Consider the following 15,752-nt stretch of genomic DNA (forward strand, 5'->3'; position numbering starts at 1 on the left):
CACCAGCTTTACCACATTAGCTAAGGGCAGCTCACTTCCATAGATTAAATTCTTTGTCAGGATTCTGAAGAATTCTCATGCAATGTTTTTCTTCTCTCCATCTGTATTATAGACATAAAGGAGACTTAGCAAAATATATATATATGTATGTATCTATATGCCAGTCATATCCAACACCGAAAAATAAGCCCTTTCTTTGGGCTTCATTTTAAATTACCGTTGGAAGGAGACTTAAAAATATGATGATCAGTACAGTTTTTACCATCCATACCTCAGGTTTTATTTACATCAGACAACTGAGGTAAGGAGATATCTGCATTAGGGTGAGGCAGCAGCCCCAAATCCATGGAAGACGAAACAACGTAAAATATATATGTGGCCCATCTTCTCAGGTATTACCAAAAATCTTAGTTTGCCTACAGTTAGATCAATAACAGCTTTCTACAAGTTTGCAGGGTAGCCTTAACTATTAAACTCTTAGGTTTGAGGCGAAAGTTCTGATTCTCAATTGTTATGACTTCATTTTAGTGGGAGAATTTAGCCATCAGAACACGTATATCTAGATTTTTTTTTTCTTTAATCATCAGGTTGACACATAACCAGGAAAAAAGAGAAAAGCAAATGGGTTGGGACCCATAGAACCAGGTTCCCCAAGGTGTCCCTGCTGGCTGACCGTGGCCCCACAGTGCTTTCAAATCAGTCAGAGCTGAATGAAGTGACAGCCTCGCATCCCAGACAGAGTCCAGGATATTGCTCTATGCCTGCCCACTGTCTGCATGGGACTCTGTAAACACAGAGAATTAAAGTCACACAGTGAATTCAGGAAACGGGACTATTAGTAAAAGTGAATCGCAAACTCTTAGTCGCCCTGTATTCCACTTTCCTTCAGCTGTGTTCATTTGCAACGGTAGAGTTTCTAACACTTAGTATAACACCAAAATATGATTAGAACCCTTTTCTTCCATGTTTCATCTATCACTTCCCCCAAAAGACTCCAAAGGTAAGAGATTTCTAATAAAAACAAAAAACAAGATAATGAACATGTAGAAAGAGCAGGTCATCTCCCCCAGCATACACATGCACACACACACACACACACACACACACACACACACACACACACACACCCCTACAGCATGGCCCTGATATATTGGTTGGAGAGATAATATTTGAAAACCACAAAGCTTATCATCCAGATGGCTTTTGGTCAACAAAGATAGCCCTGACGCTATTTGCAAATGTTATCTACAGTTTGCATTTCTTTTCACATTTGGCACCTTGGGACCCATAAGCTGAGGAAGGAAGTAGATGTGGCAGCTGCTATGTAAAGTCTTGGCACAGGGCCAGTTAGCTCAGATGAGATGTCGTTTCTGTGTCAGGCCAGATCGGCCTTTCCAGGTTAGGAAGATGATCCTTAAACTGATCCTATCATGAACTTCAAACCTGCAGTCCCCTGCACTTTTCATTGTCTACTCCCCTTAAAGGACCTTCCTCTTCCTTCCCTCAAAGGCATGAAGTGGTAGATCAGCTCCCACCCAAACTTGAAGAGAAGGAAATAGTGGGACCTTAATAGTCAGTGAGAACCAGTAATGACAGTGGTCACTCAGAACCAAGTTGAGCCCCATTATGATGGTCTGCTGCTCTGTGATTCCAGCTGCTTTGAGAGAGAGAGAGAGAGAGAGAGAGAGAGAGAGAGAGAGAGAGAGAGATTCCTCCATTCTTGGTGTTTGCCCAGCTCTTCCACCAGGCACATGACCCTAACCAGTACACTAGTCTGCATACAGTTGGTATGAGATAAATGCTGTGCAGCCACTGATTCCTCTTAAAAATCTAACAGGGATGTAGCCCCCAGGCTCAGGTATAGACATTCTACCAACCAAAGAGTTACCAGCCTGCACTACAGAGGTTTTAGGGGGTATGAAACCTATTCCAGGAATGCCCAGTGCATCACAACAACCAGAAATAATATAATCCCAAAGGTGTACCTCATGCCAAATTTTTTTCCTTCTCGCAGGCATGGACCCATGCCGGCATTCTCCTAAAACACAAATACAGCTTCCTGGTGGGATGTGCCTCAATCTCCGATGTCATAGCTCAGGTAAGTATGGTCTAGGGTCAGTCAGCGTTCTCAGAACTGGCTGATGCCTCCTGTCTATTCATTCACTCTGCGGTACATCAAATGTAAATGTTTGTGAATCCAATGAGAAAAGGAGTCTCCTGTGATATAAGTCTGTATAATCTCACTAGAATGAGGGTTTTAGGAAGTTAATTTAGTATCAGAGGTTCTGACCTTGACTTTTAAGAGTTTGCGTGTGGAATGACTCTAAAGTCAGAGCTGGGACCTCTTGGGGTGGCCATAAGGTCGCTGTGCACTTGGCTGCATGGACCCTCAGCCCTCCATGTGGCTAACAACACATGGCCTGTCTCTCAGTTTTAGAGCACTTAGGAATTATTCTTAAATGTTGTTGCTAATGGCCTGGCCGGTGTGGCTCAGTGATTGAGCATCGACCTATGAACCAGGCAGTCAGAGTTCGATTCCAGGTCAGGGCACATGCCCAGTTTGCAGGCTCAACCCCCAGTGGAGGGCGTGCAGGAGGCAGCGGATCAGTGATTCCCTCTTATCATTGATGTTTCTATCTCTCTCTCCCTCTCCCTTCCTCTGGAAAAAAATGTTGTTGCTCACGTTGCCACGCAGGGCTGCCATCCACACGTCATTTCCCACATTTAAAAGAACCAGGAAGTCAGAGGCTGCCGGAGAAGAATTTTGTGCTGAGTCCAGTTCCCTGGGGTCTGGCACCAGCCCTGGTTTTCCATTCTCCGTTCTTCCTTCATCTACCAGGGATACCACATGAAAGATGTCGGCAGAAACTCAGATTTTATTACTATAATCTATAAATTAGACTTAGTTCAACATTCAGGGCTTTAGGAGAAGGATTTTTCCATGGAGGAGGAGACTGGACTGATTTCTAAGCTCTCTTCCCAGTTCTCCATTCTATTCCATGAACATTTCCGTGCTTACCTTCCTGGTTTCCCCTATTGTACACGCTAGTCCTTTAGCCATCTTTTTGGAATACCGTATTTTCCGGCGTATACGACGACTTTTTAACCCAGGAAAATCTTCTATACGCCCAGTCGTCTTATACGCCGGAAAATACGGTAATCTACTGTTAGACTGTTAGTCTCGCCCTAAAGACCAGGAGTTAAATTTTCAGATTCATTGCATTTACTCCATGGATCACAATTGAAAGCAATTTAAATTCATTCCTGCTAACACTGTGTGTGCATGCCTGCACATGCATGTCACACACCTGTGCGTGAACCTACAGCCATGTTCCTTCTCAGTTTTAAACCTGGTCCTGGCCCTCGCCTGTGAGGAGGGCTCCCAAATTCAGAATAAAAGTGTCTGGTTAGTAGCCATGGAAGCTGGATTCAGTTGGCACCTGGGTTCGGTCTATTCCTGGTGAAGTAGTTATTTTAAGCCTTGTAGTTTGAGCTCCTAACACAATATGGTTGGGGGAGTAAATTTAATTTTTGTTCTAAAATATTTTACCCCACCCCACCCCACCATCAGCTTCATTTGTCTTATTACCTGAAAGCATTTGTTAATTATTGAATTTGGAAATGAGTAGATAGTTTCTAGGAAAAGTCCTTTGAAATACTACCTAGGCATAGATGGCAAGTAATCACCAATGATAAAATGAAAGTAGTTGATAATGCTTTGGACTGCAGTGGCAATTCCCATTATTTAAAAATTTTACTAAGCTAATTGATGTCACACAGTCGCACAAAAAAGCTCCTGGTTTGGTTCAAATGTGCAATGCTTTTCTCTGCCACTATTATTGTAACAGTCATATGTTCCAATGATATTGCCAAGGGATTTATGAAAAATGTTGCTGTGTTTGCTTCATTTCATGATCGCCTGCATGTTCTTAGCTTGCTCAATATCAAAATGAGAATCCTCTTGAGGCTTTTGGACCTTCCTGGGACCTTCTGCTGTCATCAGCCCTTGCCTTCGGAAGTCAGCTAGACCCCAAGGATCTGGTCAGACACCTGGGATCCAACCTAGAGCACCCCTCTTCATCACCAAGCCTTTCAGTTTTCATCCTAGACTTTTTAAAAATATATATTTTTATTGATTTCAGAGAGGAAAGGAGAGTGAGAGATAGAAACATCAATGATGAGAGAGAATCATTGATCGGCTGCCTCCTGCACGCCCCCTACTTGGGATCAAACCCTAAATCTGGGCATGTGCCCTTGACTGGAATCAAACCTGGGACCCTTCAGTCTGCAGGCCGATGCTCTATCCACTGAGCCAAACCAAGCTAGGGCTTTTTTTAAATCTTCCCTCTTCTCCCCAACTCTGCTGTGCTCACCCTGGTCTGAGGAACCCCCTGTCATCTGCACTACCTGAGGTGCCTCCTAACTCATGAGCCTCTCCTTTCTGCCCTGGATGTCCATCCTTACCCCTCGGCCACAGTGATCTATTCTCAGGGGAATTCCCGTCCCCTCACAGCTGCCCTAAAGCCTGCTTTAACATTGCTTCCTGGTGTTCATGAGATAAAAGCCAGAGTCCGTGGCCTGCACGTGCTGAAGACCCACAGCCCGGCTTCCTCTCTGAGGGCCTGTCCCCCTGCCCTCCTGCTCTCCGCACTCCAGCGGCAGGCCCTCCTTTCGGGGCCTCGTGTGGCCCAGCCTCTCCCACTGGGGTGTTTGTGGATCCCTCTGCCCAGAAGGCAATGTTCTGCCCCAGTTATCCTGCCTCCCACTGGCTCCTTCCCCCTCCCTGCTACTTCTGCTGAGGTTGTAGGTCTCAGACACACTCCACATGGGGTGCCCTTCTTCCCCCCCACAGCCTGGCTCCTCAGCCATCGCCCTCTTTCCCTCAGGCCCTGTCGCAGTTTGTCAGCGGTCGCTCACTGGCATCACTGTTTGGTCCCCATTTCTGCCTCCTCCCCTAGACTGTCAGCTCCAAGACTACAGAGCCCGGGATGTGTGATTTATCACTGACTCCCGGCACTTGGTATGGGGCCAGCACATAACAGGCTCTCACCGGGAAAATCCTCACCGTTGACACAGTAGGTTTCCCTCAGAAAATAACCCGGCATTCTTTGATGGCTATAGGAGATTCAAACTCGTAATTCTAGATTGAAATGCCGAGGCTCAGGGTTATTTAAATTGATAAGTGATACCATCCACCACGAAGATGTAAGGGCTATGGTAAGTATTGGACCACGTGGCACCACGTCCTTAAAAAGACAAGAGAGTGACAAAACCTTCACCTTGACCTCCAGAGCTTTATTGGCCGAATGCACCCTCCTGCCCTTTGTCCCGCTCTTGCTCGCTGTGCTTGGACCATTTTCTTGTTATCTCCACACTTACCGCTGTGCCCATGGCTCCCTGTTCCTTCAAGTCCAGACCCTCCTTCTTGGTCCTGCGTGGCCATCCTAATGGCCCCAGGAGCCTTCCTGGACTTGGCAGACGAGGGGTTGGCCTTCACCTATTCATTTTTCATACAAGTTTTAAATCTCTAAATATGGTCCAGCTGGTGTGGCTCAGTAGTTGAGCATTGACCCATGAACTAAGAGGTCACTGGTTCGATTCTGGTCAGGCACATGCCTGGGTTGCAGGCTTGATCCCCAGTAGGGAACGTGCAGAAGGCAGCCTATGGATTATGTTTCTCTCTCATCCAAGTTTCTATCTCTCACTTCCTCTGTCTCTAACAATCAATGAAAACATATATACTTTTAAAAATCTCTAAATATAATCATCTCAGTTTACACGGTAGGTTTTCATGAGTCCTATGTTACACTTGCTGTAGACACACTAGTCTGCGTTTGCATGTGGGGGAGACTTAGAGGCCTCTGATTCATTAAAGAAATTTATGGGCATCTTGGTCCACCACACAAAGGTCTCAAACTTCTGATCCAAGCACAGTGGGTTCTTCACGAGGCTTCCCTGCAGTTCTTAGTTAACACGACACTTGTTCCACTGGGAAGCAGTGGTCATGGCGACAGCCATGGGCATCTCTGCTATATCCTTGAAGCGTGAGCGTGACTGTGAGTATTGCTCCAGCTTGTGACCTCTCCCTGTGCTGCGGGCAGCCTGGTGTGTCCATGGAGCCACGTAACACCTCGGTCTGCATTCCCATGAGGACATCTGTGCTGGGGTCTGACTCATTTACTAGGTTTGAAATGACTGCCTGTGTGCAAGCAAATCACCTCTATAGCTAATACTTTTATGTCGCTCAGAAGAGTTTCTCTAGATCTCCCTGCTTTTCTGTGGTCACTATGCAGTGGATGTACTCATCAGTGAGTCTTGCTCAGTCTCCAGCTTCATTTCTAACTTTCTGTCATCCCTGATTTCTTGAGACTGCAGTGATCAGGATAAGCCTCCTTTGGTCAGGGTCACTCAGTGGGGCTGTATTTTACATGCCTGCCGGTTGGTGGATATTTGCCTATTGATGTAACTCAGGGACATCCCCCCTCGCCCATTACCCTACTTCTGCACTCAGTACGCCCCAGTGGTCTTCTGAATGTGTGGGTTCCAGGACTCTGGACAGAGACTGGGCTGCTTCTCGGATTTCTGCAGGACAGGGAGGGTAAATAGAATACTACATTTGCTTTAGAGACTTAGTTATTATTTATAACCCTCTTGACTATTTTTTTACCTATTCCATTTTTATAAATTAATATTTTTAATTTAGCTTGTTTTATAATAACTGGTACTGGTACTTTTGGAGCATTTTTAGTGAATTCCATCTTATAAACACTAATGTAAACTCTTCTGTATACTATTGTCATTGATCACTGCTGTGTGTGTGTGTGTGTGTGTGTGTGTGTGTGTGTGTGTGTGTGTAAGGTAACTTAGGGCCTCAGGTTTCTAGCCTCAAGAGGGTAAAGCTCTACTGTATCTTTTGGGGTCTGGGAAGCCAACATTTTTTAGCACTAACCTTAACCATATGTGCAGTTGCCTTGAAAGAATCTTGGTGGTGAATATAACAAAATGATGGTGTGCTCACCCTGTGAATCCCAAATGTCTGACCCTGAATTCTGTGAGAGCAGTATTGAGCCAGAGCCCAATTTCTGTTCCCTTTCTCATCAACATGGAGGTTTTCCCTCAGAAATCAATTTCCATTGTGTGCAAGAAATTGGGCTGTGCCTCTGTTGACTGGTTCTGACTCCTCTCCTCTAACTCACTCTCGTCTACCCATCTCGCAGGTCGTTTTTGTAGCCATCTTGCTTCACAGCCACCTGGAGTGCCGGGAGCCCCTGCTCATCCCCATCCTCTCCTTGTACATGGGCGCCCTTGTGCGCTGCGCCACCCTGTGCCTGGGCTACTACCGGAACATCCACGACATCATCCCCGACCGGAGTGGGCCGGAGCTGGGGGTACGTCCTTAGAACTCATGGCAGCCTGTCTGTACATCTGAATGGGATGAAACTTTACCCCGTCCCTCTGTGAGATGAGAAGTCAGTACACTCAGCACACTCGCTGAGATGTCAAGTGCCAGGGAGTATCCACAGGGACAGACAGCTGGAGAATTCATGAGCTCTGGAGGTGGAAGGGATCTTAGAAATTGCTGTCCAGCTCCGTATCTCTGTATGAGACTGGGGCTCGGTGAGGCTGAGGAGTGCATACAGCATTGATGGTTTTTCTTACTCTTTTGTCAACAATAAATTATTCTACAGTCATCAAAGACTTTAGCCCCCATGGTCCCTTTGAACTCACATTTGATCATTTTTAATTTACACCAGGGATCCAGGCTTTTGGTCCTACACTCTGTGTTGGCCAAACACAGTCGCTCATTCAGGTACCTTGTATGGAGTAGAAGAGCATTTAGGTACCATAGAGGGACACAGAAAATTTTTAAATATGGCCTCCACTGTCAAGCAGCTGTAGGTCCCCATTTGACAGATAAGACCAGTACAGATGTGAACCCAAGACAGTGCATAGATGCAGTGAGAACACTGCAGTGAGAGCCACTGAAGCTGAGAGGAGGAAATGGGTGATGTGGCCGACACGCCTCCCTGATGGAGGCAGAGCTTGGCCGGAGCCTCGAAATTTGAGTAAGATGCAAGCAAGGTATAATCTTATACAAATGACCAAAGCTTCCTTTCCATCAGAGGTGTACACAGGGCCTGATTTATATGTATGCTGATCTCCTACCCTTAGGCACTAGACATCATTTGGATTTATTTCCATCTGGCTATAAGGCAGATGAGCGTGATTAAATGTAGCCCTGAATAAATCACCACACTCCACCCCTGACCCCACCTTTGACCACATGTTACTTTCATCATGTCAGAACATTAATTGTATTGCCCACTTACCTCAATCCCGGGTCAGGCCACCAATAAAACCGGAACTAGTTATTTCTGTCCCAAGGACAACCACATCTAATTGACCTTGATGATGGCACTCCATCTCTTAACAGGCTGCCACCAGCAAAGGAAAATTCATTAAAGTGGCTGAGATGGTCCCATGATGTAACTTTTACCCTCATGAAGAATTAAAACCAACGTTATTTAGTGAAAGTGGGGCTGAAGATAGCACACATCTTTGCTGTGGCATTCTCAACAAAACTCTCACATTTTCGTTACTGTGCTTTTATTTTACTTATGCTTCCAAACATTTATATGATTTCTGTTAGAGCTTTTTTTTTTTCCAGAGAGGAAGTGAGAGAGAGAGAGAAAAACACCAATGATGAGAGAGAATCATTGATCGGCTGCCTCCTGCATGCTCCCTACTGGGGATGAAGCCCACAACCCAGGCTTGTGCCCTGACCAGGAATCGAACTGTGACCTCCTGGTTCATAGGTTGACACTCAACCACTGAGCCACTCTGGTCGGGCTCATTAGAATAAGAACCTCTGTAGGTGATGTACATAGTGCCCAAATAACTAGGCATATTTGTGAGCTGATTTCAAAATATTTTTTTAAATTATAAATATTTTTTACTTTTAAAAGTTACCTCTTCAGGGGTGGGAGGCAGGTGAAAGAGGGTAAAGGGGAGGTAAATGGTGCTGGAAGGAGACTAGACTTTAGATGGTGAGCACACAATGCAATGTGCAGGTGATGTATTGCAGAACTGTACACTTGAAACCTATATAATTTTATTGACTAATGTAATGCCAATAAATTCAATTTTAAAGAAAGAAGAAGAAGAAAAAAGAGTTACCTCTTCCTGACATGGCTTCCAGCCAGTCAGCTTGATGATTTAAACAAAAACTAATTTCCAACTTGTTTCTCGGGCCATGGAGTTGGTTTCTGCCTGGGTTAGAGTTGCCCTGTTTGGAAAATAGTGGTTTGGATCGCTCAAGGCTAAATGTGTGTTTTGATTTCACAGCAGCGTGCCAACTGTCTGAGTTCATTTCATTTTCACTGTACATTTTATTTTAATTCAACTTGGCTTGTCTACAGAGGCTTTTCCTTATATTATTTTTTAAGTTCAGTGAATTGACTTGGGATTGACATCAAAAAGAAAGGCTTTGGCTCCTAATTGTTCTTCCTGTTTCACTTCTAGCGTTTAGTGAACTTTTGCCTCCATTACTTTTTTCTTTTTTCTTTTATTTATTTTTCCCCCCCATGGCCATTTATTCCCTCTGTGCCTCTTCCACCTCCACCCACCCCTTCCATCTCTGCAATCTCCACACTGTTGTCCATGTCCATGAGTTCTCTCTCTATTTTTTTTTTCTATTTTGCTCAATCCCTCTACCCACCGCCCCAACACCACCACCCCCAGAGCTATCTGCCTGCTCTCTATCTATGAGTCTGTTTCTGTTTTGCTTGGTAGTTCAGTGTGTTCATTAGATTCCACATATGAGTGAAATCATGTGACACGTGTCTTTCTCTGACTGGCTGATGTCCTACCTCTATCTCTTGATGCAGGGAGATGCAACAATCAGAAAGATGCTGAGCTTCTGGTGGCCGTTGGCGCTCATCTTGGCTACCCAGAGAATCAGTAGACCTATTGTCAACCTCTTTGTTTCTCGGGACCTTGGCGGCAGTTCTGCGGCTACAGAGGTAGGGCAGTTTCCGGGGATGTGGGCACTCGCTGTCACCTTATTAATGAATAAGGGTGGGGGAGGTGGGTTACAGATTTGTTCCCAGTGCATCCTGAGAGCTCAAGTAATTCTGTGATATTACATTATATGACACATTCCCACTAGGAAGCCATGAGGCGCTCATTCAGTGACTTAAAATCATGTAATTCCATATCTTTGTGAGTCTGAAAGAAGACATCTCATTCATCCTTCTCAATGACCATATGAGGAAACTGAGGCAAGGACCCACGGTTAACGACACAAAACTAGCAAGAAGCTGGGCCAGTATTAGAATCCAGGTTGTCTGGCTCTCGTCCAATGACCTCTCCATTTTTCCATGGAGTCAGCATGATGCCTCTCTGCTATCATTGCGGAGGACAAGGGAGCAGGCCATGTGGCTGCAGAAGGGAAAATACCCACAAGGTTCGGGGCCCATGCTTCCATTTGGACCCACCTGCTGTCACCTGTGTTTTTTCTCCGCCCTCCTGCATGTTCCACCCACCCATTGTGGCTTTATGTGTCTTTGGCCATCTGCCCTCCTCCAAATGAGGAGCTCACTCGCAACTCAAGAAATTTACCTGGAAACTGGCAGCTACTCCAAAGGAAGAGTTGAATCACTTTTTCCATCTTCCATGGATGGTATGAACAAATAAAATGACTTCACTAGTTTCCTCCGCTGCTGCCGCCGCTGCCTCTGGAGAACCAAGCCTGTCTCTGGAACAGCCGACCCTTCAGGAAGGCCAGTGGCCACTCCTCGGCCTTCTGTTTACACTGTGCCCTGACAGCGCTGTCAGCATGTCTCCAGCCTGGGGTCTCCTGCCAGTTTCCATGTGCTGGGAAGCTGCTCCTGGTGGCTTGGAAAGGGGAGCCCATAAATCACAAGCAGAAGCCTTCCTCTCGCCTCAGTTTGTTCCTGGATTTGTGTATTGAGTCATATCATCTTGGGTGGCTTCTGACACACAGCAGCTGTGTTACTTAAATATGGCAGTCGAGGTTGCCCAGTAAAAAGAAGGTGACCCCCATCAGCTGTGTGCTAGAATTCCATCCTCCCCTTACAATAAATAAGGCAACTAATTCATTCATTAGAGCCATTTCTCAATTGCCCTCCATGGCATAGAGGCACAGCCCATGGGGTGCAGAACGGACATCTATTTATCATCTACTTATGCACATTTCATTGACTCCCCATAACCCTGTGGGATGGATGTTGTTTTTCTCCTGGTTCTGCTGGAGGAGCGGGAAGGGAGGCCTGGCTGGTTCATGCAGCACACAGCTGGCAGGTGAGGAAGTGGAGGTTTGAGTCCAGGCCCTCCTAATTCCGGCGCTCGTGTTTCTGGCACTGTACCCGTCCCCACAGCAGTTTCTTCAGCCTGCTGAGAACGCCCCTCGTGCTTCTGGCGTGGCTGTTACGTCAATTAAAACTGAGGAAGCCTGCACTCCTCCTTTGCTTCCTAGCTAGAGAGTTGGACTCGGCCACGGTGTAGAGTTAGATGCTTTGTTTTCATTTCCTTCCTTGCCGTTCACAGAAGAAAAGAAACCCATTTTCATGGAAGAACATGTTTGACTTACTGTAAGCAATAGTTATTTAGTTTTCTTAAATTAAAACTGAAAACCGGCTCTGCTGCCTGCACAGATTGGAAGGGAGTTGAGAATCAGAAGGAGAGAACACGTAAAGCCATCAACCAACACGTGCCATCAGTCGCCCTGAAGGTCAGGATGGAGGCGGAGAGTGGATCCTGAGCAAAGGCCATCCAGAGAGCAGCGAGGGCTCAGAATCACAATTGGAGATTCAAGAATTGGGCTGGACTAGCGGGTGTGGTTTGGCTCTATGGAAAGAGCAAAGATTCTGGAGTCTGGACTTGGGTTGAACTGGCTTCTCGAGCCAGCAATCTGGACTTGGACCTGTTTCTTGTTGGATTCCTGTAAAACAAGACCCATGCTCCTGGTCCCAGGTGCTCTCCCGGGGCCAGCTTGTGCCAGTCCCAGGGACACGGTGGAGCACCTGCCCCTCCCAGGCCATCCTGGGGTAGGCCGATGCCTGTCACCCAGTGTGGAGTGACTTGTCAGCGGTGGCCACACCGAGACAGCTGGCTTTGCCGCATGGCAGACGGCCGCTACTGGAGATGCTCTCTGCCAATGCCCAATGCTAACTCTGCTGGCTCTTCCTCTTGCAGGCGGTGGCGATTTTGACAGCCACATACCCCGTGGGTCACATGCCATATGGTTGGTTGACGGAAATCCGTGCTGTCTACCCTGCTTTTGACAAGGTGAGAACCTGTGTGGCGTGGCGTCTGAAACACACTCTGTAAATTAGTATTTGATAGACAGGCATCTCTGGCGAGGAGCACTTTGATGTTTCCCAATCTCTCCTCCCTTGGGAAGGTTAATGTGGTATTGGGGATGTCGACGGTAATTGTGGAATATTCCCTCAGAAAATAACAGAGGTAAATTCAAGCTTACCTTGATGCTGAGCCTATAATACCTCTCCAAAATGATGTTCACGTTTGGGTTAATCTACTGAGAAATCATGTGTTTGCAAAAGGGAAAATATACTCTCAAAAAAAATTAATACTTTGGATTTTGTTTCTGTGGTTTTGTTTTGTTTTCTTTAGTTAAACTAACACTAACTTCATAGCAGTTGTGAAGGTACAGATACGAAGTGTGTGCTTGAGCTCAGAAGTTTACGGAAGTCTTCGGTGTGCGGGGGCCCATGCACGCTGGAGTGGTCTCTGCAGCGGGTGTGGGTCCTCGTGGGTCTGGATACAGCGGCTTGTTGCAGCTGAAAGCTGTTGACAGCAGCTCTGTCCCCTGCTGCTGCTGACACAGCCCAGGGAGCACATAACCCTCTGGTCATGTGGCCTTTGGCTGGGTCAGGAACATCCTGTAAGTGTCTATGTCATCAGGCTTAATTATTTGAACCTAAAACAAGTAGCCTTTTATCCTAAAACAAATGTCTAGCAAAACAGACCCCCCAAAAAAGATAGTGTGCGAAGTTTTAAAATAAAAAATGGGGAAGACGCACACAACCTGCTCCCGGTACTCTTAATAGCAACTGTTTGGCCTTGAGTTCCTATAGAACTAGTTCAGAGCCATTGCCAATGTCACTTTATCTTTTTTTAAATTTACTTTTCAATTAAAGTTGACATACAATATTATAACAAGTTTCAGGTGTACATCCTAGTGATTAGACATTTGCATACCTTACGAAGTGATTACCAATATCATTTTATCTTATCCCAGCAAAAGCTCTGGGAGACAAGGAGAGGAAGCCTCTCTGCCTGGGGTCTCCAGCGGATCACCTGCCCTTATTCCCACACCCATAATCACCCATGAATAGCAACTCACCTCAAAACACTCCTGGGATTGCCACCCCACAGCCTCACAGGAGATAGAGCAGCGGTGGTACCCAGAACGCTTTACCCGGTGTGGAGTTTCCCCGGGAGACCATCAGTGGGACCGTCCACCTATGGCAAACATTCTTTGCAACCTCAGGATGCAGAGCATCTCGTAGAAAAAAAAATGCATTTGAGTTCTGCTTCCCAGGCCTCTGAGCGCAGACTTCAGAGGCACGAGGCACTTGCAGGCGAAGGTGGGCAGCCCGTGTTTGAGTGGGTTTCATCCAGTCTACCGATAGAAATCATTGTTTTCATTTCAAGGAACATGTGTGTACAAGTAAATCCTAGAAAACCAAAATGGGTCTGAGTCTTCTTGCTAAATCTCTAGCTCTAGGAGAACAAGATTAGATAATAAAACTTGATGAGCAGAGCAGGTATTGAAGCGTTAGAACCTCCTGGCCATGAAAGTCTCCTCTGAAATTGTTTTTGACTCCCTTGAAATAATAAAGCTTAACAATACAGCACTGTACAGTTCCGCGAGGCGCATCCAAGAACAACATTGTTTTATGCATGATCGCAGAGGCTGGGCGCCGTGAGACAATTCCTTTAACGAGCGTACCTCTAGCCAGAAGCCGGAGTTCCTCACTCAGAGCCCTTTAGAATCCCCACCCACTGTTTCCAGGCGTTCTGCTGGGCTGCTCCTGTGAATGCTTCTATTCACCCAAACCTTAGGCACCTCTGTGTGGACTTCCAGAATTCGCCGCACTGACAGTTGACATCCTTAGCCTCTTTGTGGGTTGCAGAATCAGAGATTTAACATTTCTCGCATAACTTCTGAGGGTGCTCGCTCGACATTGAACTAGCGTTTTCCACTTGCACACATTCTCTCTCACGTTCAGTTCTCATCTGCGAAAGAGCGTGTTTCTGAGCAGATTGGACAAACAACACAAAGCGCGGATGCCAATCTAGTGATACGTGCTAGCTTATTCTAACCGTACTTGCAGAAATAGTTGCTATTTGAAAAATAAAAGTGTCCCTGAAGGAGCCGTGGCACGTCACTGTCACCCCGGGCGACCTGTGCTTAATTCCTTCCAGGGGGGCTGCCTTCTGGCTCGGCCCACCCGGGGAACCACTCCCACAGATCCCTGGGGTGGGTGGAGATGGACAGATGTCCTACCCACTGTGGTCTGCACTTGGCCGTGGCAGCAGATATGCCTTAGAGACTGGAAATGAGGCCGTGTCAGCTCATCCAGCGTTTGTGCTGGCTGCATCTGCGAGAGGAAGGGATTGCAGAGGTTGCTTTGGCCTCTGAAGTTGGGGAAACATCAACAGTTCTTTTCCAGTTGGACCTGTGATATCTCCGCTGTGTGTCTCTCCTTGGGCGGGATGCGGGGTATGTTTTCGTTAGTCTGCTCTGGGACTAATTGGATCCACAACGAGGAGGGAATTGTTCTGCTCTGCTGGTTTCCACAATAGAGGGCCAGGCACACGCTTGGACTGGGTGATGGCACGCTGAGCAGTAGCACTGGGGTGGCCTCAGCAAGGCTCAGATTCAGGGATGTGTAAGAAGACAGCGGAGCCATCTGCGTTATTTGCTTAAAATTCGATGTCACAAAGGCTGTTGAGCACTTTTTGTGCCTGGGGAAGACTGTGCTGAGTTGCATGAGCTAAAGAGATGGGTGAGAGACGTGGTCCTTTATCTCAGAGAGCGAGCCCACCCCTCACAGGGCTTTGACGCAAGCCCTGAATACGGGCCAGGACGCCAGCCCTGCCTTCGGGGTCTACACTACAGGAAGGGGCAGAGGCAGTTTGGAGGGGAAAGATCAGAGAGGCTTTAAGGAACCAGTGGGCTGTGAGGATGATGAGCCTTGAATAAAGGGGTGTTTTTGATGACTAGAAGATCCAACGGGAGGAGGAGGAACCAAAGTACAAAAGCCTGGAAGCACCAAGTGGGTGAGGGGAAGAGCAAGCGGTTCCCTTTGGGACTCGGCTTGAAAAGTCACGGCAGGGAAGGGAGTCTGGGTCAGGGCAAGCAGGGCCTTGAATGCTCACTCCGTCTTAGAGTCCGGTTGGTGGGGAGGAAGGGCCCAAAGATCACCGAGCAGGGCCATGGCATTCGGGGAGATGCCCACAGTAGCCAGGAGAGGGCGCACAGGGCCAAGGCCCTGGACTGGCTAGGTGGGTACCCAGCATCAAAGGGAGGGGACTGACTCAGGAGGCACTGGCCACTGTTCAGTCTAGAACTCTCTCTGGATACTGTTCATATCCAGAAACCTGACAGCTGTCTGAGAGACTCAACGTGACAGCCATCTTCCAAGCTGTCACTTGAAATCTATACTTTAGACCAGGAATAGGGGACCTTTTTCCTGCCAAAG

At 46.9% G+C, this 15,752-nt stretch overlaps 1 protein-coding gene across 1 annotated transcript in view; it reads left to right on the forward strand.

Annotated features, from left to right (window-relative positions):
- Positions 1 to 15,752, forward strand: part of ANKH (ANKH inorganic pyrophosphate transport regulator) — a 119,145-nt gene that overhangs the window by 82,127 nt on the left and 21,266 nt on the right. Inside the window, exons 4-7 of the mRNA XM_079791362.1 lie at positions 2,015 to 2,098; positions 7,218 to 7,388; positions 9,888 to 10,022; positions 12,217 to 12,309. Coding sequence (XP_079647488.1) covers positions 2,015 to 2,098; positions 7,218 to 7,388; positions 9,888 to 10,022; positions 12,217 to 12,309 — 483 coding nt within the window. The remainder of the gene's footprint in view (positions 1 to 2,014; positions 2,099 to 7,217; positions 7,389 to 9,887; positions 10,023 to 12,216; positions 12,310 to 15,752) is intronic.

This window comes from Cnephaeus nilssonii (assembly GCF_951640355.1).
Source record: "Cnephaeus nilssonii genome assembly, chromosome: 2".
NCBI classification, from domain to species: Eukaryota; Metazoa; Chordata; class Mammalia; order Chiroptera; family Vespertilionidae; genus Cnephaeus; species Cnephaeus nilssonii.